Source organism: Hyperolius riggenbachi, chromosome 8, assembly GCF_040937935.1.
Source record: "Hyperolius riggenbachi isolate aHypRig1 chromosome 8, aHypRig1.pri, whole genome shotgun sequence".
NCBI lineage: Eukaryota > Metazoa > Chordata > Amphibia > Anura > Hyperoliidae > Hyperolius > Hyperolius riggenbachi.
In genome coordinates this window covers 174,668,544-174,694,394 of record NC_090653.1, presented here as the reverse complement: position 1 = coordinate 174,694,394, position 25,851 = coordinate 174,668,544, and the positions used below count along the sequence as shown (strand labels likewise).

The 25,851-nt window shown below is 44.2% G+C and overlaps 1 protein-coding gene across 1 annotated transcript in view; it reads right to left on the bottom strand.

The window, feature by feature from the left end:
- LOC137527192 (rho GTPase-activating protein 20-like) overlaps positions 1–25,851 on the bottom strand; it is a 275,894-nt gene that overhangs the window by 144,175 nt on the left and 105,868 nt on the right. The window contains exon 5 of the mRNA XM_068247674.1: positions 15,500–15,541. Coding sequence (XP_068103775.1) covers positions 15,500–15,541 — 42 coding nt within the window. The remainder of the gene's footprint in view (positions 1–15,499; positions 15,542–25,851) is intronic.

Below are 25,851 nucleotides of genomic sequence, written 5' to 3'. Positions count from 1 at the left end.
AAGAGGAAAATTTTTTTTTTCAAAAAGACCTTATAGTTTTTGAGAAAATCGATGTTAAAGTTTCAAAGGAAAAATGTAAACATTTAAAAACCCGCCGACTTTAACGGTTAATAGCAAAGCCTGCTTAAAGTTTAGGAACACCAAATTCCCAGGGTATATTAAGGGGATCAGTGGGAATAAGAGGAAAAAATTTTTTTTCAAAAAGACCTTATAGTTTTTGAGAAAATCGATTTTTAAGTTTCAAGGGCGAAAATGTCTTTTAAATGCGGAAAATGTCAGTTTTTTTTGCACAGGTAACAATAGTGTATTATTTTCATAGATTCCCCCAAGTGGGAAGAGTTTTACTTACTTCGTTCTGAGTGTGGGAAATATAAAAAAAAAACGACGTGGGGTCCCCCCTCCCAGACCTCTTTAACCCCTTGTCCCCCATGCAGACTGGGATAGCCAGAATGCGGAGCACCGGCCGCGTGGGGCTCCGCACCCTGACTATACCAGCCCGCATGGTCCATGGATTGGGGGGTCTCGGAAGGGGAGGGGCAGCCAAGCTTTCCCCTCCCCCTCCGAGCCCTTGTCCAATCCAAGGACAAGGGGCTCTTCTCCACCTCCGATGGGCGGTGGAGGTGGAGGCCGCGATTTCCTGGGTGGGGGGTTCATGGTGGAATCTGGGAGTCCCCTTTAAAAAGGGGTCCCCCAGATGCCCACCCCCCTCCCAGGAGAAATGAGTATAGAGGTACTTGTAGTACCCCTTACCCATTTCCTTTAAGAGTTAAAAGTAAATAAACACACAAACACATAGAAAAAGTATTTTAATTGAACAAAAAACATAACCACGAAAAAAGTCTTTTAATATTCTTAATTAACCATTAATACTTACCTGTCCCTTTAAATAAATGATCCCACGCAATATCCTCGGAAATGTTCTATCAGTTACAATGTAACAAAGTTATTATGTAACAACTTTGTTACATTGTAACTACGCCGCACCCGACGCCACTCGCCGCTCAGCCGCCGCATACGCGTCCGTGCAGGACGCTAAGTCCCCGCAGCTCCCGCTGTCCACCCCGCCCACATCTGTCACCCACATGTCACCCACATGTGGGTGACATGTGGGTGACATGTGGGAGAGGCGGGGAGGGCAGCGGAGCCGGCGGGGACTTAGCGTCCTGCACGGACCCGACAGAGCTCTGAGCTATATAGCTCAGAGCTCTGAGAAGCATCTTTGTATTTGGGCATTTCCTTGAAATCAGAAGGAACCCCATTGGTCTGCTAAAGACCAATGGGGCTCCTTGGAGCCCAAATACAAAGATGCTTTTGAGAGCTCTGAGCTATATAGCTCAGAGCTCGGGTCCTGCAGCGCAGACGCGGTGGCGGCGGCGGCGGTGAGTGACGTCGGGTGCGGCGTAGTTACAATGTAACAAAGTTGTTATATTGTAATAACTTTGTTACATTGTAACTGATAGAACATTTCCGAGGATATTGCGTGGGATCATTTATTTAAAGGGACAGGTAAGTATTAATGGTTAATTAAGAATATTAAAGGACTTTTTTCGTGGTTATGTTTTTTGTTCAATTAAAATACTTTTTCTATGTGTTTGTGTGTTTATTTACTTTTAACTCTTAAAGGAAATGGGTAAGGGGTACTACAAGTACCTCTATACTCATTTCTCCTGGGAGGGGGGTGGGCATCTGGGGGACCCCTTTTTAAAGGGGACTCCCAGATTCCACCATGAACCCCCCACCCAGGAAATCGCGGCCTCCACCTCCACCGCCCATCGGAGGTGGAGAAGAGCCCCTTGTCCTTGGATTGGACAAGGGCTCGGAGGGGGAGGGGAAAGCTTGGCTGCCCCTCCCCTTCCGAGACCCCCCAATCCATGGACCATGCGGGCTGGTATAGTCAGGGTGCGGAGCCCCACGCGGCCGGTGCTCCGCATTCTGGCTATCCCAGCCTGCATGGGGGACAAGGGGTTAAAGAGGTCGTTTTTTTTTTATATTTCCCACACTCAGAACGAAGTAAGTAAAACTCTTCCCACTTGGGGGAATCTATGAAAATAATACACTATTGTTACCTGTGCAAAAAAAAACTGACATTTTCCGCATTTAAAAGACATTTTCGCCCTTGAAACTTAAAAATCGATTTTCTCAAAAACTATAAGGTCTTTTTGAAAAAAATTTTTTTCCTCTTATTCCCACTGATCCCCTTAATATACCCTGGGAATTTGGTGTTCCTAAACTTTAAGCAGGCTTTGCTATTAACCGTTAAAGTCGGCGGGTTTTTAAATGTTTACATTTTTCCTTTGAAACTTTAACATCGATTTTCTCAAAAACTATAAGGTCTTTTTGAAAAAAAATTTTTTCCTCTTATTCCTCCTGATCTCCTTAATATATTCTCCAAATTTGAGGCTCTTAGCATTTAAGGGGGCTTTGCTATTAACCCTTAAAGTCGGCGGCTTTTTTATATTATACGGAGCGTTACGGTTTAACACGAAATTATGGTAGCGTTTAATGCGAAATTACGGCATGAACGAAACTCGAAATTTCGCGTTGAAAATTACGCTTACGGTATTTTCAATTACGATTTTAATGGCAATTTCGCTACGCTAATTTCGCATCGTAATCGCAAATTTCGCATGCGTAATTATAGTAATGCGAAATTACGAAAATTTCAGCTCAACTCTATCTGCCACCAGCTATTACGTCACTACAATAGCTGCATCTACCTCCTCCTCCTGCTGCTGTTGTCTGTGTTTCCCACCGCCAGGGTCCACAGAGGACAATTTTCTGCTGCCAGTCTGCCACCACCAGCTATTACGCCACTATAATAGCTGCATCTACCACCTCTTCCTGCTGCTGCTGTCTGTGTTTCCCACAGCCAGGGTCCACACACAACAAATCTTCTGCTGCCAGTCTGCCACCAGCTATTACGCCCCTACAATAGCTGCATCTACCTTCTCCTCCTGCTGCTGTCTGTGTTACCCACCGGCCACCGCCAGGGTCCACACAGAACAAATATTCTGCTGCCAGTCTGCCACCAGCTATTACACCACTACAATAGCTGCCTCTACCTCCTCCTCCTGCTGTGTCAGTCTGTGTTTCCCACCACCAGGGTCCACACAGAACAAATCTTCTGCTGCCAGTCTGCCACCACCAGCTATTATGCCACTGCAATAGCTGCATCTACCTTCTCCTGCTGCTGTCAGTGTTTTCCACCACCAGGGTTCACACAGAACAAATCTTCTGCTGCCAGTCTGCCACCACCAACTATTATGCCACTACAATAGCTGCATCTACCTTCTACTCCTGCTGCTGTCTGTGTTACCCACCGCCAGGGTCCACACAAAAACAATTCTTCTGCTGCGAGTCTGCCACCACCAGCTATTACGCCACTACAATAGCTGCATCTAACTCCTACTCCTGCTGCTGATCTGTGTTACCCAACGCCAGGGTCCACACAGAACAAATCTTCTGCTGCCAGTCTGCCACCACCAGCTATTACGCCACTACAATAGTTGCATCTACCTCCTACTCCGGCTGCTGTCTGTGTTTCCCACCGTCAGGGTTCACACAGAGCAATCTTCTGCTGCCAGTCTGCCACCACCAGCTATTACGCCACTACAATTGCTGGATCTACCTCCTCCTGCTGCTGCTGCTGTCTGTGTTACCCACCGCCAGGGTCCACACAGAACAAATGTTCTGCTGACAGTCTGCCACCAGCTATTACGCCACTACAATAGCTGCATCTACCTCCTCCTGCTGCTGTGTCAGTCTGTGTTTCCCACTGCCAGGGTCCACACAGAACAATCTTCTGCTGCCAGTATGCCTCCACCAGCTATTACGCCACTACAATAGCTGCATCTACCTCCTCCTTCTGCTGCTGCTGTCTGTGTTTTCCACCACCAGGGTCCACACAGAACAAATCTTCTGCTCCCAGTCTGCCACCACCAGCTATTATGCCACTACAATAGCTGCATCTACCTCCTCCTTCTGCTGTCTTAGTCTATGTTTCCCACTGCCAGGGTCCACACAGAACAAATCTTCTGCTGCCAGTCTGCCACCAGCTATTACGCCACTACAATAGCTGTATATTGTTGAAAAAAAAGTGTAATTTTTTTGAGATTTTTGGGTTGAAAACTGTGATGTCCCAGTTGTGTATTGGACACAATGTGGGCTTCACGACCGCTGTCTGGAACCTCCTGATGTTAATTTACAGCCATTACTTTATTTTTTTTTTATTTTTCAATTATACCTCCCCACATAAACAATTGCTGTTTTTGTTTTAAAAAACATGATGCTTTATGCATCATTTACTACAAAAGACTTTTTGGAAGCAATTTAAAGGCCAGTTCGTGATTTGAGTTAGAATACCAAATTTTCCCGAATAATGGGTCCGAACACCAAATTCGAATTGAATTTCCGAATCGTTCGAATTCGAAACTTCGGATTTATCCGAATTTTGGGCTATTCGAATTCGGATCAACTCGATTATTAAAAAGACATATCCGAGCACCACTGGGTTGCATAGTGCTGTGGAATGCTGTAGTGGGGTGTTTAGCTCGGGAGCTAGTAACTCTTCTGCTGCCAGTCTGCCACCACCAGCTATAACGCCACTACAATAGCTGCTCTACCTCCTCCTGCTGCTGTCTGTGTTTCCCACAGCCAGGGTCCACACAGAACAATCTTCTGCTGCCAGTCTGCCACCAGCTATTACGCCACTACAATAGCTGCATCTACCTCCTCCTCCTGTTGTTGTCTGTGTTACCCACTGCCAGGGTCCACACAGAACAATCTTCTGCTGCCAATCTGCCACCACCAGCTATTATGTCACTACAATAGTTGCATCTACCTCCTCCTCCTGCTGCTGCTGTCTGTGTTACCCACCGCCATGGTCTACACGGAACAATCTTCTGCTGCCAGTCTGCCACCACCAGCTATTACGCCACTACAATAGCTGCATCTACCTCCTCCTCCTGCTGTGTCAGTCTGTGTTTCCTACTGCCAGGGTCCACACAGAACAAATCTTCTGCTGCCAGTCTGCCACCAGCGATTACGCCACTACAATAGCTGCATTTACCTCCTCCTCCTGCTGCTGTCTGTGTTACCCACCGCCAGGGTCCACACAGAACAAATCTTTTGCTGCCAGTCTGCCACCAGCTATTATGCCACTACAATAGCTGCATCTACCTCATCCTGCTGCTGTCCGTGTTTCCCACTGCCAGGATCCACACAGAACAATCTTCTGCTGCCAGTCTGCCACCACCAGCTATTACGCCACTACAATAGCTGCATCTACCTCCTCCTCCTGCTATGTCAGTCCATGTTACCCACCGCCAGGGTCCACACAGAACAAATCTTCTGCTGCCAGTCTGCCACCACCAGCTATTACGCCACTACAATAGCTGCATCCAGGGCCGGCGCTACCATTAAGGCAAAGGAGGCAGCTGCCCCAGGGCCCCAGAGCTTGTAGGGGCCCCCAGTGGCTACAAGAGGAAAAAAAAAATTTCAAATCGGCCTTATAGTTTTTGAGAAAATCGATTTTAAAGTTTCAAAGGAAAAAAAATACACATTTAAAAACCTGCCGACTTTAATGGTTAATAGCAAATCCATCTTAAATGCTAGAAACCCTAAATTTGCAGGATATGTTAAGGAGATCATTAGGAATAAGAGGCAAAAACAATTTTTCAAAAAGACCTTATAGTTTTTGAGAAAATCGATTTTAAAGTTTCGAAGGAAACAAGTATACTTTTAAATGCGGTAAATGTCACTTTTAGTAGCAAACCTAACGGTAGTGTAATTTTACATGTATCAAACGAAAGCGCAATAAATTTCCTGACGGGGTTTCCAGGGGGTCTATACCCAGCCGCAGCGCTTTGGCCAGGGATCGCTATACAGCCGCAATATGGCTGTATGAAGATCCATTGCATTTTTTCCTATTTTCCCAATTTTTTTTTTATGTTCAGAGTGTGGGAATTAAAAAAAAAAAAATATGTAGGGTCCCCCCTCCTGAAACTTTTTAACCCCTTGTCCCCCATGCAGGCTGGGATAGCCAGAATGTGGAGCTCTGACCGATTGGGACTTCACACCCTGACTATACCAGTTGCAAAAAAGGTCCCCTAATGCCGATTTTTGTTCCGGGGTATATGTTGGGGGGGGGGGGGGGGGGCCAGGTTTATTTTGCCCTGGGGCCCCATTGTTGCTTAAACCGGCCCTGGCTGCATCTACCTTCTCCTCCTGCTGCTGTCTGTGTTACCCACCGCCAGGGTCCACACAGAACAAATCTTCTGCTGCCAGTCTGCCACCAGCTATTACGCCACTACAATAGCTGTATATTGTTGAAAAAAAAAGTGTAAATTTTTTTTAGATTTCTGGGATTGAAAACTGTGATGTCCTAGTTGTGTATTGGACACAATGTGGGATTCACGACCGCTGTCTGGAACCTCCTGATGTTAATTTACAGCCATTTCTTTTTTTTTTCCTTTGTTAACCCTCCTGGCGGTATGAAAAATTCCGCCAGGAGGCAGCGCAGCAGTTTTTTTTTTTTTTTTTTTATATCATGTAGCGAGCCTAGGGCTCGCTACATGATAGCCGCTGCTCAGCGGCATCGCCCCGCCCGCTTTGATCGCCTTCGGCGATCTCCGATCAGGAAATCCCGTTCAAAGAACGGGATTTCCTGGAGGGCTTCCCCCGTCGCCATGGCGATGGGGCGGGATGACGTCACCGACGTCGTGACGTCATTGGGAGTCCCGATTCACCCCGCGGCGCTGCCTGGCACTGATTGGCCAGGCAGCGCACGGGGTCTGGGGGGGGGGGGCGCGACGCGACGGATAGCAGCGATCGGGCGCGGGGCGGCGGCGATCGGTGTGCTGGCGCAGCTAGCAAAGTGCTAGCTGCGTCCAGCAAAAAAAAAATTAAGTATTTCGGCCGAGCAGGGCCAGAGAAAACCTCCTGCGCGGCTTATCCCAAACTACGTTCGGGGTTACCGCCAGGAAGGTTAATTATACCTCCCCACATAAACAATTGCTGTTTTTCTTAAAAAAAGAACAAAACATGATGCTTCATGCACCATTTACTATAAAAGACGTTTTGGAAGCAATTTAAAGGCCAGTTGAATACCGAATTTTCCCAAATAATGGGTCCGAATACCGAATTCGAATCAAATTTCCGAATCGTTCGAATTCGAAACTTCGGACTTATCCGAATTTCGGGCTATTCGAATTCGGATCAACTCGAATATTAAAAATAGGTATCCGAGCACCACTGGATTGCATAGTGCTGTGGAAAGCTGTAGTGGGGTGTTTAGCTTGGGAGCTAGTCTGAATCCAACAATCTAGAACTTTCTAAACATTACCTGTTAAATCCAAGGATTTAAGTTAAATCAATGCAAACACATGAGGATGCACACCACCTATAGGTACAACAGCTATGCTAATATTGGGTGCTGTCACTGCTGTGTATTAATGACAATCTATAGATATATACAAAACACGCACACCATGCAGGTTCAAAATGCAAAAAGGAGTGTATTAAGTAGCATGGGCTGGCAAATACAGTCAAAAACATGTAACAAAATTGCTATAAGGCATATATATATATATATATATATATATATATATATATATATATATATACAACTGTACACAAAGCTCAGCAACAACTGGAAGTACAGTCTCCAAAATACAATATATGTGCAAAATGCACGCTGAGAAGCAGAGGTAAGTGGCAACTACCGTAACTTATAGCAAGAAGTGCTGGCTGGTAACTATACAGAAACATGTGTAATCACAAACAATACAATGCAGTACAACAGAGCAAGAGCGAGGCACAAGCACCGCTGCATTACCCAGACGCAGTGTTTCTGAAATGGTCTTTGTCAATGGGATAAGTGGAGGAGGCAACTGAAGCGAAGCAGCAGAGCGGTGAAGTCCTGGAGTCCTGGTGGCTTGTATCCGGTTTTAAATACCGCGCTATGTGGAAGGGAGAGAGAGCCATCACACCGGGGCTTGCCCAGTAGCGCAATGATGTCACATGATGTGTGTCGCCGCGTCATTGCACTACGCATTTAGACACCACCCACCTCCAAAGCGCTGGCTGGCAGTAGTGTGGAGTATAGCTGACTCCAACCACCAGATGGCCGCCGCGCTGTGTATGAAGATGGGAGGGACCATACAGTAACCAATGGGGCAAAAAACAACAGCTAGTGGTTCAATAGGCGGATCCCCAGAATGGCTGCTTTGTGTGATACAGATGGACGGTGTGAGGGCTCCATAAACTGTAATAACAAACAAATACATATATAAATACACAATAAATATATAATATATATACAAATCCAGAACATAAATATATTACATAAATATATACATGAGGCAGAAACTACACAATATAAGGGCCTATAGGGCAGTGCATATGCCCCTAGGGGATGACTTAATACTGCAGTATGATTCAAAGAAAGCAGTTCAGCACAACTTCTTCATTTAAATAACGAGGGTATACCGAATCTAGCTTATATATCCAAAATAATTCTCGTTGTAACAGTTTCCTTTCAAAATCACCCCCTCTATAGTCTGGTTTAACAATTTCCATCACACGGACCCTTAACTGTGAGACATTATGTAGTGCCTCCATGAAATGCCTTGCCAGGGGGGAGGTAAGTATGCCACCCCTGATGTCACTGCGGTGCTCACTGATTCTGCGTCTGATTTCCCTTGTGGTCTGGCCCACATACGCCAGACCACAAGGGCATGTGATAAGACACACGACACCCTTGAAGGAGCAGTTAGCAAACGCCCTCAGGTACAACCAGAGCCCACTGCGTGGATGCGCAAAAGAATCGCCTCTGGACACAAAACTGCATTGTGCACAATGGCCACAGGGAAACATCCCCTGTGGTCTATCAAATGTGGTAAGCCAATTACCTCCTGTCGGTTGAGGTGGTGTGCTTTGAGCATGAACGAGTGTGTCACGGATGTTCCTTGATCTCTTAAAGGCGCAGATGGGAGGCTCCCCAAAGTTTTCCTTCAAGCCAGTGTCACTTCCCAGGATATGCCATTGTTCACGGACTATACGGGCGGCCTGTTGAGACAGATGAGAAAATGTAAAAACCATAGGGATACGAGAAGAATTGACCTTAGGTTTAAACAAGTTTAAAAGAGTTAATTCCTATTAAGTTTGTATGCTCTGTCAAGTGTATCTCTGTCACCATTTCAATTATATCCCTATCACAATGTATGGCGACAAAATTTAATTTGGAAGTAAAAGAGCATTTTTTTCCGTTTTGCATCCATCACTATTTACAAGCTTATAAAAAAAAACTTTTTGCAGACCAGATCCATTTATAAAACGTACTGATCGTAACACCTATTTATCAGCAGATAGCTTCCATCCAACTAGACTCAAGAAAGGACTACCGTACAGTCAATTTGTATGTATCCCCCGTATCTCATCTGATGACAGCGTTTTCTTCTCAGAAGCTGGGAATATGTATAATAACTTTAGGAAGAGGGGGTACAGTGAGGAAATTTTAAAGGGGTTCACTTGACAGAGCAGCCAAACTTAATAGGAATGATCTCCTCTCTTTTAAACCTAAGGTCAGTTCTTCTCGTATCCCTATGGTTTTTACATTTTCTCATCTGTCTCAACAGGCCGCCCATATAGTCTGTGAACATTGGCATATCCTGGGGAGTGACACTGACACCGGCTTGAAGGATACCTTTGGAGAGCCTCCCATCTGCGCCTTTAAGAGATCAAGGAAAATCTGTGACACACTCGTTCAAGCTCAAAGCACTCCGCCTCAACTGACAGGAGGTAATTGGCTTATCACATTTGATAGACTACAGGTGATGTTTCCCTGTGGCCTTTGTGCACAATGCAGTTTTGTGTGCAGAGGCGATTCTTTTGCGCATCCACGCAGTGGGGTCCGGTTGTACCTGAGGGGGTTTGCTAACTGCTCCTCCAAGGGTGTCGTGTATCTTATCACATGCCTTTGTGGTCTGGCGTATGTGGGCCAGACCACAAGGGAAATCAGACGCAGAATCAGTGAGCACCGCAGTGACGTCAGGGGTGGCATACTTACCTCCCCCCTGTCCAAGCATTTCATGGAGGCACTACATAATGTCTCACAGTTAAGGGTCCGTGTGTTGGAAATTGTTAAACCAGGCTATAGAGGCAGTGATTTTGAAAGGAAACTGTTACAACGAGAATTATTTTGGATATATAAGCTAGATTCAGTATACCCTTGTGGTTTAAATGTAGAAGCTGTGCTGAACTGCTTTCTTTGAATCATACTGCAGTATTAAGTCATCCACTAGGACCATATGCACTGCCCTATAGGCCCATAAATTGTGTAGTTTCTGCCTCATGTATATTTTTATCCAATATATTTATGTTCTGGATTTGTATATATATTCTATATATTGTGTATTTCTATGTGTATTTGTTTGTTATTGCAGTTTATGGAGCCCTCACACCGACCATCTGTATCACACAAAGCAGCCATTCTGGGGATCTGCCTATTGAACCACTAGCTGTTGTTTTTTTCCCCCTATTGGCTACTGCATGGTCCCTCCCATCTCCATACATAGCGCAGCGGCCATCTGGTGGTTGGAGTCAGCTATACTCCACACTACTGCCAGCCAGCACTTTGGAGGTGGGAGGTGTCTGAGTGCGTAGTGCAATGACGCGGTGACACACGTCGCGTGACGTAATTGCGCTACTGGGTCGGCCCCGGTGTGATGGCTTTCTCTCCCTTCTGCATAGCGTGGTATTTAAAACCGGATACAAGCGAGCAGGACTCCAGGACTTCACCGCTCTGCTGCTTCGCTTCAGTTGCCTCCTCCACTTATCCCATTGACAAAGGACATTTCTGAAACACTGCGTCTGAGTAATGCAGCGGTGCTTGTGCCTCGCTCTTGCTCTGTTGTACTGCATTGCAGGGCCGGCGCTACCATTAAGGCAAAGGAGGCAGCTGCCCCAGGGTCCCAGAGCTTGTAGGGGCCCCCAGTGGCTACAAGAGGAAAAAAATTTTTTCAAATCGGCCTTATAGTTTTTGAGAAAATCGATTTTAAAGTTTCAAAGGAAAAAAAATACACATTTAAAAACCTGCCGACTTTAATGGTTAATAGCAAATCCATCTTAAATGCTAGAAACCCTAAATTTGCAGGATATGTTAAGGAGATCATTAGGAATAAGAGGCAAAAACAATTTTTCAAAAAGACCTTATAGTTTTTGAGAAAATCGATTTTAAAGTTTCGAAGGAAACAAGTATACTTTTAAATGCGGTAAATGTCACTTTTAGTAGCAAACCTAACGGTAGTGTAATTTTACATGTATCAAACGAAAGCGCAATAAATTTCCTGACGGGGTTTCCAGGGGGTCTATACGCAGCCGCAGCGCTTTGGCCAGGGATCGCTATACAGCCGCAATATGGCTGTATGAAGATCCATTGCATTTTTTCCTATTTTCCCAATTTTTTTTTTTATGTTCAGAGTGTGGGAATTTAAAAAAAAAATTATGTAGGGTCCCCCCTCCTGAAACTTTTTAACCCCTTGTCCCCCATGCAGGCTGGGATAGCCAGAATGTGGAGCTCTGACCGATTGGGACTTCACACCCTGACTATACCAGTTGCAAAAAAGGTCCCCTAATGCCGATTTTTGTTCCGGGGTATATGTTGGGGGGGGGGGGGGGCAGGTTTATTTTGCCCTGGGGCCCCATTGTTGCTTAAACCGGCCCTGCTGCATTGTATTGTTTGTGATTACAGAAGTGTCCAGCCAGCACCTCTTGCTATAAGTTACGGTAGTTGCCACTTACCTCTGCTTCTCAGCGTGCATTTTGTACATATATTGTATTTTGCAGACTGTGCTTCCAGTTGTTGCTGAGCTTTGTGTACAGTTGTATATATAAATGCCTTATAGCAATTTTGTTACATGTTTTTGACTGTATTTGCCAGCCCATGCTACTTAATACACTCCTTTTTTGCATTTTGAACCTGCATGGTGTGTGTTTTGTATATATATATTTAAGTTAAATCAAGTCTTCTCTTCACAACTGAAACTAAGACATGCTTACTCTGACTACTGTTAGGCTTTGCTTGAAGCCATTGTCCTATAATGTGTCTATCACGCAATCCATGGACTCCCAAAAACATGTGTTCTGATTCTTTTGTGACTTTTGGTCTCTTTTCTGTTATAGCTTATACCAGTTTCTAGGGACATATTTATTAATCAACTGCCCCCATAAAAACTTTAATGGGCCTTCTACATTCAGGCCTCTTGCACACTACATACGATTCCAATTTTTTATACGATCTGATTTTTGGTTGAGTCAAAAATTGGATCGAATAAAAAATCGGAATCGCATGTAGTGTGCAAGAGGCCTCACTCTGTGTTTTCTCTCCTTTGTGCTCCTGTGCTAATCCATAAGGCCTTGGAGCCTATTTCCCAGGGGTCATATAACAAGTGCAAGGGCAAACCCAGGATTTTCAAGGGGGGGATTCCTTTTGGCAAGCCGCACACTACCGCACATACGTTTGCCCACAAAAGAAGGGTGCCACTCTGGGGGGAGAGGAGGGTGCCACTCTGGGTGGGTAGGAGGTGGGTGCCATTGTGGGGGGGGGGGGGGCAGAGGAAGGTGCCAACATGGGTGGGTGGTAGGGTGCCTTTTTGGTTGGGAGGAGGGTGCCACTCTGGGGGGAGATGAGGGTGCAAACATGGGTGGGTGGTAAGGTGCCACTTTGGGTGGGAGAAGGGTGCCACTCTGGGAGGAGAGGAGGGTGCCAACCTGGGTGGGTAGGAGTGGGTGCCACATTGGGTGGGGTAAAGGGTGCCACTCTGGGTGGGTAGGAGGTGGGTGCCATTGTGGGGGGGGGGGGGGGGGCAGAGGAAGGTGCCAACATGGGTGGGTGGTAGGGTGCCTTTTTGGTTGGGAGGAGGGTGCCACTCTGGGGGGAGATGAGGGTTCCAACATGGGTGGGTGGTAGGGTGCCACTTTGGGTGGGAGAAGGGTGCCACTCTGGGAGGAGAGGAGGGTGCCAACCTGGGTGGGTAGGAGTGGGTGCCACATTGGGTGGGGTAAAGGGTGCCACTCTGGGGGGAGAGGAGTCTCTGCGCTCTGGCCGGCTTCTTCATTCTACTTCCTGTTTCGCGTCATGGGAAACAGGAAATAGAATTAAGCTGGCCGGAGCGCAGAGACAGGTAAACTAAACGCCTGCTGCGTGTTCTCTGCAAGGGGACTCAGGAGGGGGCACTGATGGAGAGGGAGGGAGAAGTGATGTTGTCCCCCTCCCTGCATTACACTTCGGCGGCTGGTGCCGCGATCTTCCTTTCTCTCCACTGGCACCCTTCAGTCCACCCCCACAGAGTGGCACCTTCCTTCCTCCTCTCCCCCCAGAGTGGCACCCTTCACCCCACCCAATGTGGCACCCACCCACTCCTACCCACCCAGGTTGGACCCCTCATCTCCCCCCAGAGTGGCACCCTTCTTCCACCCAAAGTGACGCCCTACCACCCACCCATGTTGGCACCCTCCTCCCACCCAAAGTTGCACCCTACCACCCACCCATGTTGGCACCCTCCTCTGTAATCTCCCCCCACAATGGCACCCTCCTAACCATCCACCCGCCAGTGAGGTGTGTGACCACCATCAGTGGGGTAGCAATAGGGGGTGCAGAGGTAGCGACCGCATCGGGGCTCTTGGGCCTGAGGGACCCTACCTCAACATCAGTATTAGTTCTCTATTGGTTCTGTGCTGGTTATAATCACTTCTATAGATGCTTTAAATTGTAGTACTCATTAAAACACCATTCCCCATCCCCTTCTTGCACCTCAGACACTGCGGTTGTCCTTGGCAGGTTTTGATGCACTATATCAATTGTTATGTACAGAGTGCTTGGGGGCCCCAATGTAAAACGTGCACTGGGGCCCACAACTCCTTAGCTACGCCACTGACCACCATGACTCCTCCACCTACAACAAGTGCAGCCACAGCAATACCAGTTCCGTAGTGAAGAAGGAGAGAGAAAGGAAAAGAAATTTGCACTGGGCCCCCAGTAGCTGCAACTACTGTACCTACTTTAGTAACCCTTCTGGCAGTTTCCAAATACTTGCTGATGGTATAGGAAACTGTACTCACTGACCTGACTGTCTGAGAGATGTCTGGATGATAAGGCATAACCTTCCAGGAAGAAAACAGATGGAGACTGGCATTCTCAAAGAAAGCCAAAACTCTAATTATCTCACGTTCTGACATGGATGGCTTTTTGCTCTTTCTAATAAAATAAATAAATAAATAAATAAATAAAGAATTAGAACTGTCTTTCTTCCTTTGTTAACTGTCATATCCTTGCACATGATAGTGCAACATTGTCCCAATAATACTTAAAGGACAATTGAAGAGAGAGGTATATAGAGGCTGCCCTATTTATTTCCTTTAAAGCAATACCACTAACCTGGCTATCCTGCTGATCATCTGCCTCTAATACATTTAGCCACAGACTCTGCAAGCATGCAACAGGTCAGGTGTTTCTGACATTTTTATCAAATCTGACAAGATTAGCTGCAGGTTTGTTTCTGGTGTGATTCAGACACTATTGCAGGCAAATACTGTAGACAATCCGGGATGCCAGGCAACTGATATTGCTTAAAAGGAAATAAGTATGGCAGCCTCCATATACCTCTTACCTTAGTTGTCATTTAAAGCTGTGGAGTAACTTAATTTGTTCCAATGCTGCTTTTATACAGGAGTTAAAAATAATCAACACAATTTGAAACTCCAGTAGGAATTGTTTGCATCAATGTTAAGGCTAAGTTTACTACTAACGTATTCTGTTAAAGCCATTATTCAGCCTTCCATTGTTTAAAAAAAAAAAATGTCCGTAGCAAAATATTAAGTTTTGTGCATTGCATGTCTAGGATTTCCATAAATGTATTGATAGTATCTGGCTAGATTGATCCTGTAACTTGTTGCTCCCGGGAGAGTGGACGTTACATCTCCACCACAGAGCAAATCACCTAGTCTCACCTACATTCCTCCTCTGCACTGATGCAGGGGGCTGGCGGAAGCCCCAGGTAAGTAGATTTTTTATTTTTATTTACCTCGGGAAATTCCCTTTAAAACAGAGACAGGCAACGTACAAAGCTTTCTGCATTGTTAATTTATGCAAGTGTATATATTTCATATGCATTCGAGAATAGAAAGCTGGACTATGGTTTTAACCTATGATAAAGAACTTTTCATATATCTCTGAAATTTACATTACCGGTATTTATCAGTTTGGGGTAACTTTTTTTTCGATTTTTAAAGCTGACAGTAGTGTGATAAATGTTTTTATCTCCCTGATTAGTTAAATCATGGTTTGAAATAATGTTACATGCAAAAAAAACAAAACAAGTAGAGGGAATTAACCGGGGCATTAAAATAATATTGAATATTTATCTTATAAAAATAGCAGGTGTTTACAGATGTTAGCTCATATGTTTCTTTAAAAAAAGAAGAAGTTAAAAAGGGATCTTACCAGTTTAATGCTGAGAGCCACTTCTCCTTTGTGTCTGGGGAACTACAAGAGAGAGAAAAAAAACAATGAGACTGCAATGAAGTATTACCACATATCCCAGTTCCTTCCTCTTGTCCTAAACACCAGCACATTGTGCTTCCTGCTTCTATTTTAAAATTTGAAGCAATGTCCAGTCGAGATTTCCTTCTCTTGATATCAAGATCTTACAAGTTGCCAAGTATTCCTGTTGTTTATGCCATCACTGGACTGAACATTGTGTTTTATTAATTAAGCCCCTGCAGTGTAAATATGGCGCTAGTAACTTATGAATCTATTAATATTACTTATTTATACATATATTCAATGATGAATGGTGTACGAAATTCATCGGTCATGATTTGTTTGGGATCTGCTGCAGCGATTGTGATTGTGATGAAAGTATGAAAAAATATAAAGGCCGGAGGACATGGCTATGCTATGACTGAGTGAGGAAGTCCAGATTAGCCTTCAGTATTGCTCAGCCTTGTGGGGGCACAGTGCACTTTTACCCACTTAATGTAGAAGGGGACACGTTCCAGACTCGCCCCATGCTACCGGCAGACAGACCTGGGCACTATCTTCCCGTACTTCAGGAAGCAAGAAAAACGGACCCCAGAAAAAACAAGCAGGCAAGATGGCTACTGCCACGTGCTCCAAGAACAGAGAGCGCTGCTCAGACCACGCTGATTAGAGTGCAGAGGAGAAGGGGAAAGGCGGACACAGATCTTCATCCTTCACCTGGGGACAAATATCAAAATCAGTAAGTGGTAGCCATACATCCCACGCCCACTTCCGCTCCCCACAGGCCCATTCTTCTTAGGAGACACCAACCTCTCGTAGAGGGAACAAGCCTACAGACCACGGGTTCGCCTCCACTAGGCCTTTATCGGATATAGAGGCATGTTATACTGGGCACACGCATAGGCAGCTCAAGATGAGGGACACTGTTTCTTCTGATGAAGGATCCCCTACACCCAAGTACAGAGGCTTTACAGATTGAAGAAACTCCCACTCCCCTCTCAATACAGGCCGAAACTGCCAAACATTGCAGTTCTTCATCCGATCTAATCTGGATTGGGACATTAGGGAATACTTGAGATTGTTGCCCTCAATGCAGGACATGGATATATATGTCTCTCGTACATACAAGGCAGAGACCCTGAAAACGAAAGCAGATATTACTCATATAGGTAATAGGGTTGGGGACTAGAGGAAACGCTGAAAAGCTTCAGGACAGAGTTGATTCCTTTCAGGAGGCTATTAATGCACAAGCTCCATAACATGTAATACGAATGGGGTCATATATTGTATCCAATGTCCCTCCCACAAAAGATACGTAGGAAGAACTAAAAGAGTACTGCATAAGCGTATTAGTGAGCATTTCAAAAATATTCTTAAAGTGGACCCAAATTAAAAATACAAGATTTCAGAAATAAAATCTATTTTCTAAATTATAATAATAAATAGCAGCCTTTTTTCAGCTGCATGATGACAAATATAAAATATTTTACATCTATTGGAGAAACCCCTCCCTTCCTTTCAAATTGCCGGGACAGAATCTGGCAAAATGCTGGAGTAGGTGGTGTCCAGCAAACCAGGAATTGCTAATGGCTGCCACCTGTATAACCCTAGTTATGAAAAGAGAAGGGTGAAAAGTATGCACTGAAATGCTCATAGGCTTGAAGGAATGTTTATTTATCTGTGTATGTGTCAGAGTAGTGCAACTAAATATTTGGAATTAAAAAATTTTTTTGTTTGGGTCCGCTTTAAGAAAAATGAGAAACATCCACTCTCAAACCATTCTAAAGGAAAACATAATGGAAGTTTAAGGGGTACAATATTTTTTGGCTTGGAGGTGATAAAGAGGAGCCCTAGGGGGTGAGACTTTATTAGGAAAATGTCAAGGAATGAATCACGATGGATTTTTCAGCTGGACACACTGATGCCAAAAGGATTAAATAGTGAGATGGAAACATTTGCATTTTTTAATGAGTAAATATTTTTTGAGTAGTAAGTTTGGCTGCAGCAAGGAGTTGGATCATGTATGGATTGTTAGATTTGTAGTATGATGAGGTGTGAGAGGTTAAACTAGCAGTAAAGTATTTGCATGAGCCCACATTTGCATAATGGTGAGGTGGGTGGAGACAAACATTCACATGGGCGGTGGAGCTGACAGACATCTATTTAGGTGGATGAACTATGTTTGGTAGAATTAATCCTCCTGAAGAAGGCTAACGGAAATTAGCCGAAACGCATAGAGGTTCTTCTGTAAATTGAATAAGCCGTTTCTGAAGCACTGAGGAGCCAGGCTGGCGCGATAGCGCTTAGCAACCATTTGCACTAAAAGGCCCTTACAGTTTTAAGGTGACGTCACCAGAAGAAGCAGCTTATGGCGTGCTGGAACGTACAGCGGGCGTCACACTGGACTTGCCAGCAAGAAGTGACGTATGCGACCAGTCAACGCTGAAAGCTGAACGGACAAGGGGGCTCTGAAGTACCCGACCGAGCTTACAGCTTGAAAGTCCGGTAGAGGAGCCTACATATACAGATGTACTCTGTCCAAATGTTGTTTTGCTACAAAGCTGTGTTTTCAAAGGCATTCTTACGAGACTGTCAGCACATGCTAAACGGGCTGAGGCCATTGAAACTGATCTATCGACCGCTGGAGCTGTGATTTGACATATGCACAAAGTTGCTCAACCTTTTTTTCTTAAGTAAGATCCTACTACGATCTATTTTTGAAATAAGTTGTTGGGATTAAATCTCCATATAAGCTCCGGGGACCATATGCTCTGAATCTAGAGCCTTGATGCAAATCTGTGTGTAGGAGTAATTTTGTACCATACTGGAGGAATATGTGGTATGAGTGTTAGCTGTTTGGATGAAATGAATGTTTGACTCAAAAGTGTTGCTTTTTTAACATTTTAACATTTTATGTATTTTTGAGAAATTCATATATTAAATCATTGGTATTAGCGCGTGTTCCTCTCTTTATTAATTGATTTTATTTGGCTTTTGAGGGTCCAGGGATCCCCGCTTTGGAACGTGCAGCTTAGTTATTATAGCCACCTTAGCGCTACTCTTGTTAAGTTATCTTGATTATTTATCTTGTTGTCGATGAGTACTCATAAGTCCTTCTCCAAGTTTGATGTCCCCAACTGTATCCCATTTATTTTGTATGGGGCTAGACCATCGGTACAACCAAAATGCATGACTTTACATTTTTTTAACATTGAATTTCATCTGCCATTTATGTGCCCATAGCCATCCTATCCAGATCCTGTTGCTCTGTGTCCCTATCTTTCTGAGAGTTGATGATTCTGCATAATTTTGTATCATCTGCAAAAATAGCAACATTGCTTACTACTGCATCTACTAGGTCATTAACCTCCCTAGCGGTATGGACAGAAATGTCCGTTCAAAAAAACATGCTGTGAACAGTATAAACATGCATACACATCAATACTCTCCTGCACTGTATACTAGACCCTTGCTTGACACATTTTGGCAAGTTACAGGGAAAAAAAAGTTTTAAAAATACATTTTATCACTGTTTGCACAGAAATCCTGGGGAAATTGAACGCTGGGTAGGTTAATAAATTAATTGAAGAGCACTGGACCCAGTACAGACCCCTGTGGGACCCCACTGCTAACAGTCACCCATTTTGAGTATGATCTATTGACCACAACTCTTTGTTTTCTGTCCATTAGGCAGTTCCCTATCCATGCACACAGACTCTTCCCCAGTCCTTGCATCCTCAACTTTTGCACCAGACTTTTGTGTGGAACAGTTTCGAAGGCCTTTGCAAAGTCCAAGTATATCACATCTACAGCATTCCCAATATCCACATTAGCGTTCACTACTTCATAAAAGCTGAGCAGGTTCGTCAAACAGGACCTGTCTTTAGTAAACCCATGTTGATGCTGAGAAATAAGATTATTTTCTACTATGAAGTCATGTATAGTATCTCTTAGTAACCCCTCAAATAATTTGCATACAACTGATGTTAAAGAGAATCTGTACTCTAAAATTCTTACAAAAAAAAGCATATCATTCTATTCATTATGTTCTCCTGGGCCCCTCTGTGCTTTTTCTGCCAATCCCTGCTGCAATCCTGGCTTGTGATTGCCAGTTTTAGGCAGTGTTTACAAACAAAAGACATGGCTGCTAACCAGCTTGTGATAGGCTCAGAGAAGCTCAGTCTGTGACTCATACAAAGCCTGCAGGGGGCGTGGAGAGGGTGTGTTTAGCTTCTCCATATCACAAGCAGAGCAGCACATTCTTGCCTGAGCCAACAAAGCTGACAAAGGAAAAAAGATTAAATTAGATAACAGAGATATTACAGCGACTGTGCAACTTGGAAAGGCTGCAGTAAGACAGACCACATTAGAACAGGTATAGGAACTTATAGGATAGAAGAAAAAGGGCTGAAAATTTTGTTACAGAGTCTCTTTAAGCTTACAGGTCTATAATTTCCTGGATCTGATTTTTTGCCCTTTTTAAATAATGGGAAAACGTGGGCTGTACGCCAATCCACTGGGACTCTGCCAGTTGAAAGAGAGTCACAAAAGATAAGATAAAGGGGTTTATCTATAACTGAACTCAATTCCCTTAGGACCCGAGGATGCATGCCATCCGGGCCAGGTGCCTTGTCTATTTTTTTTTATTTGGTCTTGCCTTCACTTCTTCCTGCGTTAAGTATTTAATATTACATTTGGAAGATTGAGACTCTTCTTCATCTGTAATTTGCAACAGTGATGTTTCCCTTGTGAAGACAGAAGCAAAGAAAGCATTTAATAACTCTGCCTTGCCTTGCTCATCCACCATTGAGTTCCCACCGTCATCCCTTAGGAGTCCAATACAGTCAACCTTTCTTTTTTTAGCGTTGATGTACAGGTCCTTCTCCAAAAATTAGCATATTGTGATAAAGTTCATTATTTTCTGTAATGTACTGATAAACATTAGACTTTCATATATTTTAGATTCATTACACACAACTGAAGTAGTTCAAGCCTTTTATTGTTTTAATATTGATGATTTTGGCATACAGCTTATGAAAACCCAAAATTCCTATCTCAAAAAATTGGCATATTTCATCCGACCAATAAAAGAAAAGTGTTTTTAAAACAAAAAAAAGTCAACCTTCAAATAATTATGTTCAGTTATGCACTCAATACCTGGTCGGGAATCCTTTTGCAGAAATGTATGTTAACACATTTATCTATTGTGCAGCGCTGCCTAATATGTTGGCGCTTTATAAATACAATAAATAATAATAATAATAATAATAATAATCTTCCTCAGGGTCCGGTCACCTCTTCTCGTTGTGCAGCGTTTTCTGCCACACTTTTTCCTTCCTATACGAAAATGTACTAGCACCAATGGTTCAGTCGATGTGCTATAATCACCTTTGGAGTCACAAGTAAATGTCCATATACTCCGTCAGATTAGCACCATCTAAAAGCGGTTTTATTGAACAATCTTCAGTTAAAAATGTTACATCACTTTAAAAGCCACATGTGGGTATGCCTCAGATGACGCACAGGCGTTTCGGGCCACTTCCAGTCCTTTCTCAAATCATGGCAGGCCCACACTGACAACAAGATTGCTTACGACCTATGTATAAGGCCCCCAAGAGGACCACATAGAGAACTACTCATTAGCATATATACATATTCATCAGTAAGAAAAAAGCACCAATCGCATGATAGATAACAACAATATGGCCATATACACTGGAATTATATAGTCATGATCTCGCAGCATAATAAATACATATGATAGCATCAAAGGACACTCACCCAACGCTCCCCTTTTGTGTAAAACACTAGGGAAAGCATGTAAATACGGATCATCGCGTCCCTATACGGAATCTCAATGCAGGCGTTAACAGCCAATCAAAGAAGAGCCTACAACGTCCGCTTATGTAGTCCACAAGACGGTATCCAATCCCCAGACGCGCAAACCCACGCAAACCCAATGTGCAGACAGGGCGGGGAAGAAGGAGTCACTCATGTGGGAACCAATCATGTCCCCGCCGACGGCGTCCGCCTATAAAGCAGGTACAAGGGTGGAGCGTATGTACGCACTATCACAACCCACCTGCTACAAAAAGGACCAATGGCGTGCATATAAATAAATGCAGCCGCAATCCTATCGCCGCCGAAAGCGTCCGCTTGAGGACTCCATACGTAGCACCCCACGTGGTGTAGAGCACCACGTGATCACTCACCGACCAATCAAAAATACGCCGATGAAAATCCGCGTCTAAAGCGTAGAAAACAGAGGCATGGTGTGGTCACCGAGGCGATAACAACGCCCCGTGACCGCCTACCAGCCGCTCTGTAAAAACCAACCCCTATATGCACACATGGGTATGCCTGTACGTCCGCGCCACCTGAGATTGCCACAATCAGGGGGGTAACGGGGACTGTTTGAAACTTAAGGAGTGGGGACTGAGAAATATGAGTTCTTTCACCCCATCATCACATGGAGTGATTAACTCATATATAGATAGAGTCAATGATGATGTGAAATCTCTGAGATCAGATTTTGAGTGTAAGAGGATTAGAAACATTACTAATAACCTTTCTTTACAGGAACGTAGAGCTATCATGTCTTTGTCATCCAATAAATTAATTACTGTAAGAGCAGCTGATAAGGGTGGTGCGGTGGTCGTTATGGATACAGCCCTGTATAGGAGAGAAATACTTAGACAGTTGAGTGATGAACAGGTCTATGAGAAAATCACCTATGACCCCACTGCCAACATTAAATCCCAGATAGGTAGAATTTTGGATGATGCCGAAGGGCAGGGTATTATAGATAGGGAACTCAAAAAGTATCTATATAGGGATTTCCCTCGGATCCCCATCCTCTATACCCTTCCAAAGATTCATAAGGATGTTCATAATCCCCCCGGACGCCCGATTGTTTCGGGCATCGATTCTATATTCTCTAATATATCGATTTTTCTTGATAGGGTATTGAGACCAATGGTGATCATACTGGAATCATACCTCAAGGACACACAGGATTTTCTTACTACCATCGCAGGGATCGACAATCTGGGGGCTGACTCTCTGCTGGTCACCATGGACGTGAGTAGTCTTTATACCGCAATACCCCATAAAGATGGGGTGGAGGCGGTTGAATTCTTTCTGATGCTTTGTTCAGATTTTGACTCTAGGCAAAAGGGTTTTGTATTGCAGCTGCTTGAGTTGATTTTGAAAAATAATTATTTTCTTTTTGAATCTTCCTTTTACATGCAGCGGAGGGGCACTGCGATGGGCTCGAACGTGGCCCCTTCCTATGCTAATTTGTTTATGGGCTTATACGAGGAGGCTTTTGTCTACTCTAACTTTTTGTTTACTAAACATGCCCTGATATGGAAACGTTACATTGACGATATTTTTTTGATTTGGGAGGGGCCACGCTCGAGCCTAGATGCCTTTGTGTCTGCATGAGAATGCCCTGCAATTGAACTCACGGTCCATGCTGACCAGCAGAGGGTCAGTTTTTTAGACACTTGGGTGATTAAGAGGGGGGGTAAGCTGGTAACAGATTTATATGTGAAGGAGACGGATAGAAATTCCGTTCTCCATTTCTCCAGCTTCCATCCACCACACATTAAGTACAACATACCTAAAGGTCAATTTAAAAGGATCGAGAGGATTGTAGGGGATCCAGATGTCAGATCGTTACGTCTGGAGGAGATGACATACAAATTTTTGGCGAGGGGCTATCCCCCTAACTGTTTACGAACTGATTTCAAATTTAAACCCAAACCAGTTTTTGGAGGAAACAGAGGATGTATTAAGTTGGGGGTGTCAGAAAGAATACCCTTTGTCACCACCTACAATGTCCTATCTGAAAAGGTCGGACATATTGTAAACAAACATTGGTCCATGCTGAAGCAAGGACTGCCCACGGTCAAAGAGTTTCATGACGTGCCATTGTTATCTTACAAAAGAGCGCCCTCATTAAGGGATAAAATTGTTAAACATGATTTGGGTCCTGAAAAAAGTGAGGTTATTAGAAGAAATGGATTATTTCCCTGTTTGGGTTGTCATCTGTGCAGCTACTTAGTGAAGGGGGACACTTTTACCCACCCCAGCCGGGGGACAAAATACACTATTAGAGGTAGCTTTAGCTGTGATTCCAGATTTGTGGTATATCTGTTGAAATGTCCCTGCGGGCTGGGGTACGTGGGTAAAACGACCCAGCCCCTTAGAGATAGGTTGGCTTCACATAAGTCCAACATTAGAAATAAAAATCGTGAACTTTCGGTCTCTGAACATTTTTGCTTTAAACAACACTCCCTGTCACAACTTAGGGTCCAGGTGATTGAGGGAATACCAATTCCACGAAGGGGGGGGACAGACATAAACTTTTAGCTATAAGGGAGAACTATTGGATTAATAAACTTGATGCTCTTGCGCCTAAGGGTCTTAATAGAGACTACGACCTGGCTACACTTATTTAAAATTTACATGTTTTACTGTATTGATGAATCATGGTTTCACTGGGGTTGCGGTCCTTCTCTTGCAGATTATGGTTGGTGTGGTGTGGGAGGCTGGAGCCTGGCAGATTTTGTGGTCTTTATTTGATTATATTATATACTATTTGTGTTTGGGCATGTTGCCCTGCCTTGGCTCTCTTGGCTCTCGCTTCCCACTTCCTCACCATGACCATAGGGGTGGCAATCTCAGGTGGCGCGGACGTACAGGCATACCCATGTGTGCATATAGGGGTTGGTTTTTACAGAGCGGCTGGTAGGCGGTCACGGGGCGTTGTTATCGCCTCGGTGACCACACCATGCCTCTGTTTTCTACGCTTTAGACGCGGATTTTCATCGGCGTATTTTTGATTGGTCGGTGAGTGATCACGTGGTGCTCTACACCACGTGGGGTGCTACGTATGGAGTCCTCAAGCGGACGCTTTCGGCGGCGATAGGATTGGCGGCTGCATTTATTTATATGCACGCCATTGGTCCTTTTTGTAGCAGGTGGGTTGTGATAGTGCGTACATACGCTCCACCCTTGTACCTGCTTTATAGGCGGACGCCGTCGGCGGGGACATGATTGGTTCCCACATGAGTGACTCCTTCTTCCCCGCCCTGTCTGCACATTGGGTTTGCGTGGGTTTGCGCGTCTGGGGATTGGATACCGTCTTGTGGACTACATAAGCGGACGTTGTAGGCTCTTCTTTGATTGGCTGTTAACGCCTGCATTGAGATTCCGTATAGGGACGCGATGATCCGTATTTACATGCTTTCCCTAGTGTTTTACACAAAAGGGGAGCGTTGGGTGAGTGTCCTTTGATGCTATCATATGTATTTATTATGCTGCGAGATCATGACTATATAATTCCAGTGTATATGGCCATATTGTTGTTATCTATCATGCGATTGGTGCTTTTTTCTTACTGATGAATATGTATATATGCTAATGAGTAGTTCTCTATGTGGTCCTCTTGGGGGCCTTATAAATAGGTCGTAAGCAATCTTGTTGTCAGTGTGGGCCTGCCATGATTTGAGAAAGGACTGGAAGTGGCCCGAAACGCCTGTGCGTCATCTGAGGCATACCCACATGTGGCTTTTAAAGTGATGTAACATTTTTAACTGAAGATTGTTCAATAAAACCGCTTTTAGATGGTGCTAATCTGACGGAGTATATGGACACTTTTTCCTTCCCAAAGACTTCCCACTGAGGTGACTTGATACAGCACTCTGGGAACAGCCTATTCGTTCAGAAATTTCTTTCTGTGTCTTACCCTCTTGCTAGAGGGTGTCAATAATGGCCTTCTGGACAGCAGTCAGGTCAGCAGTCTTACCCATGATTGCTGTTTTGAGTAATGAACCAGGCTGGGAGTTTTTAAAAGCCTCAGGAATCTTTTGCAGGTGTTTAGAGTTAATTAGTTCATTCAGATGATTAGGTTAATAGCTCGTTTAGAGAACCTTTTCATGATATGCTAATTTTTTGAGATAGGAATTTGGGGTTTTTCATGAGCTGTATGCCAAAATCATCAATATTAAAACAATAAAAGGCTTGAACTACTTCAGTTGTGTGTAATGAATCTAAAATATATGAAAGTCTAATGTTTATCAGTACATTACAGAAAATAATGAACTTTATCACAGTATGCTAATTTTTTGAGAAGGACCTGTACTTGTAAAACTTCTTTGGGTTAGATTTGATATCCCTAGCGATTTGATTTTCAGCTTCAATCTTTGCCAGCCTAATTTCCTTTTTACAACTTTTATTGCACTCCTTATAATTGCTTAATGCAGCCTCAGTGCCCTCCTGTTTTAGGACCTTATAGGCATTGTTTT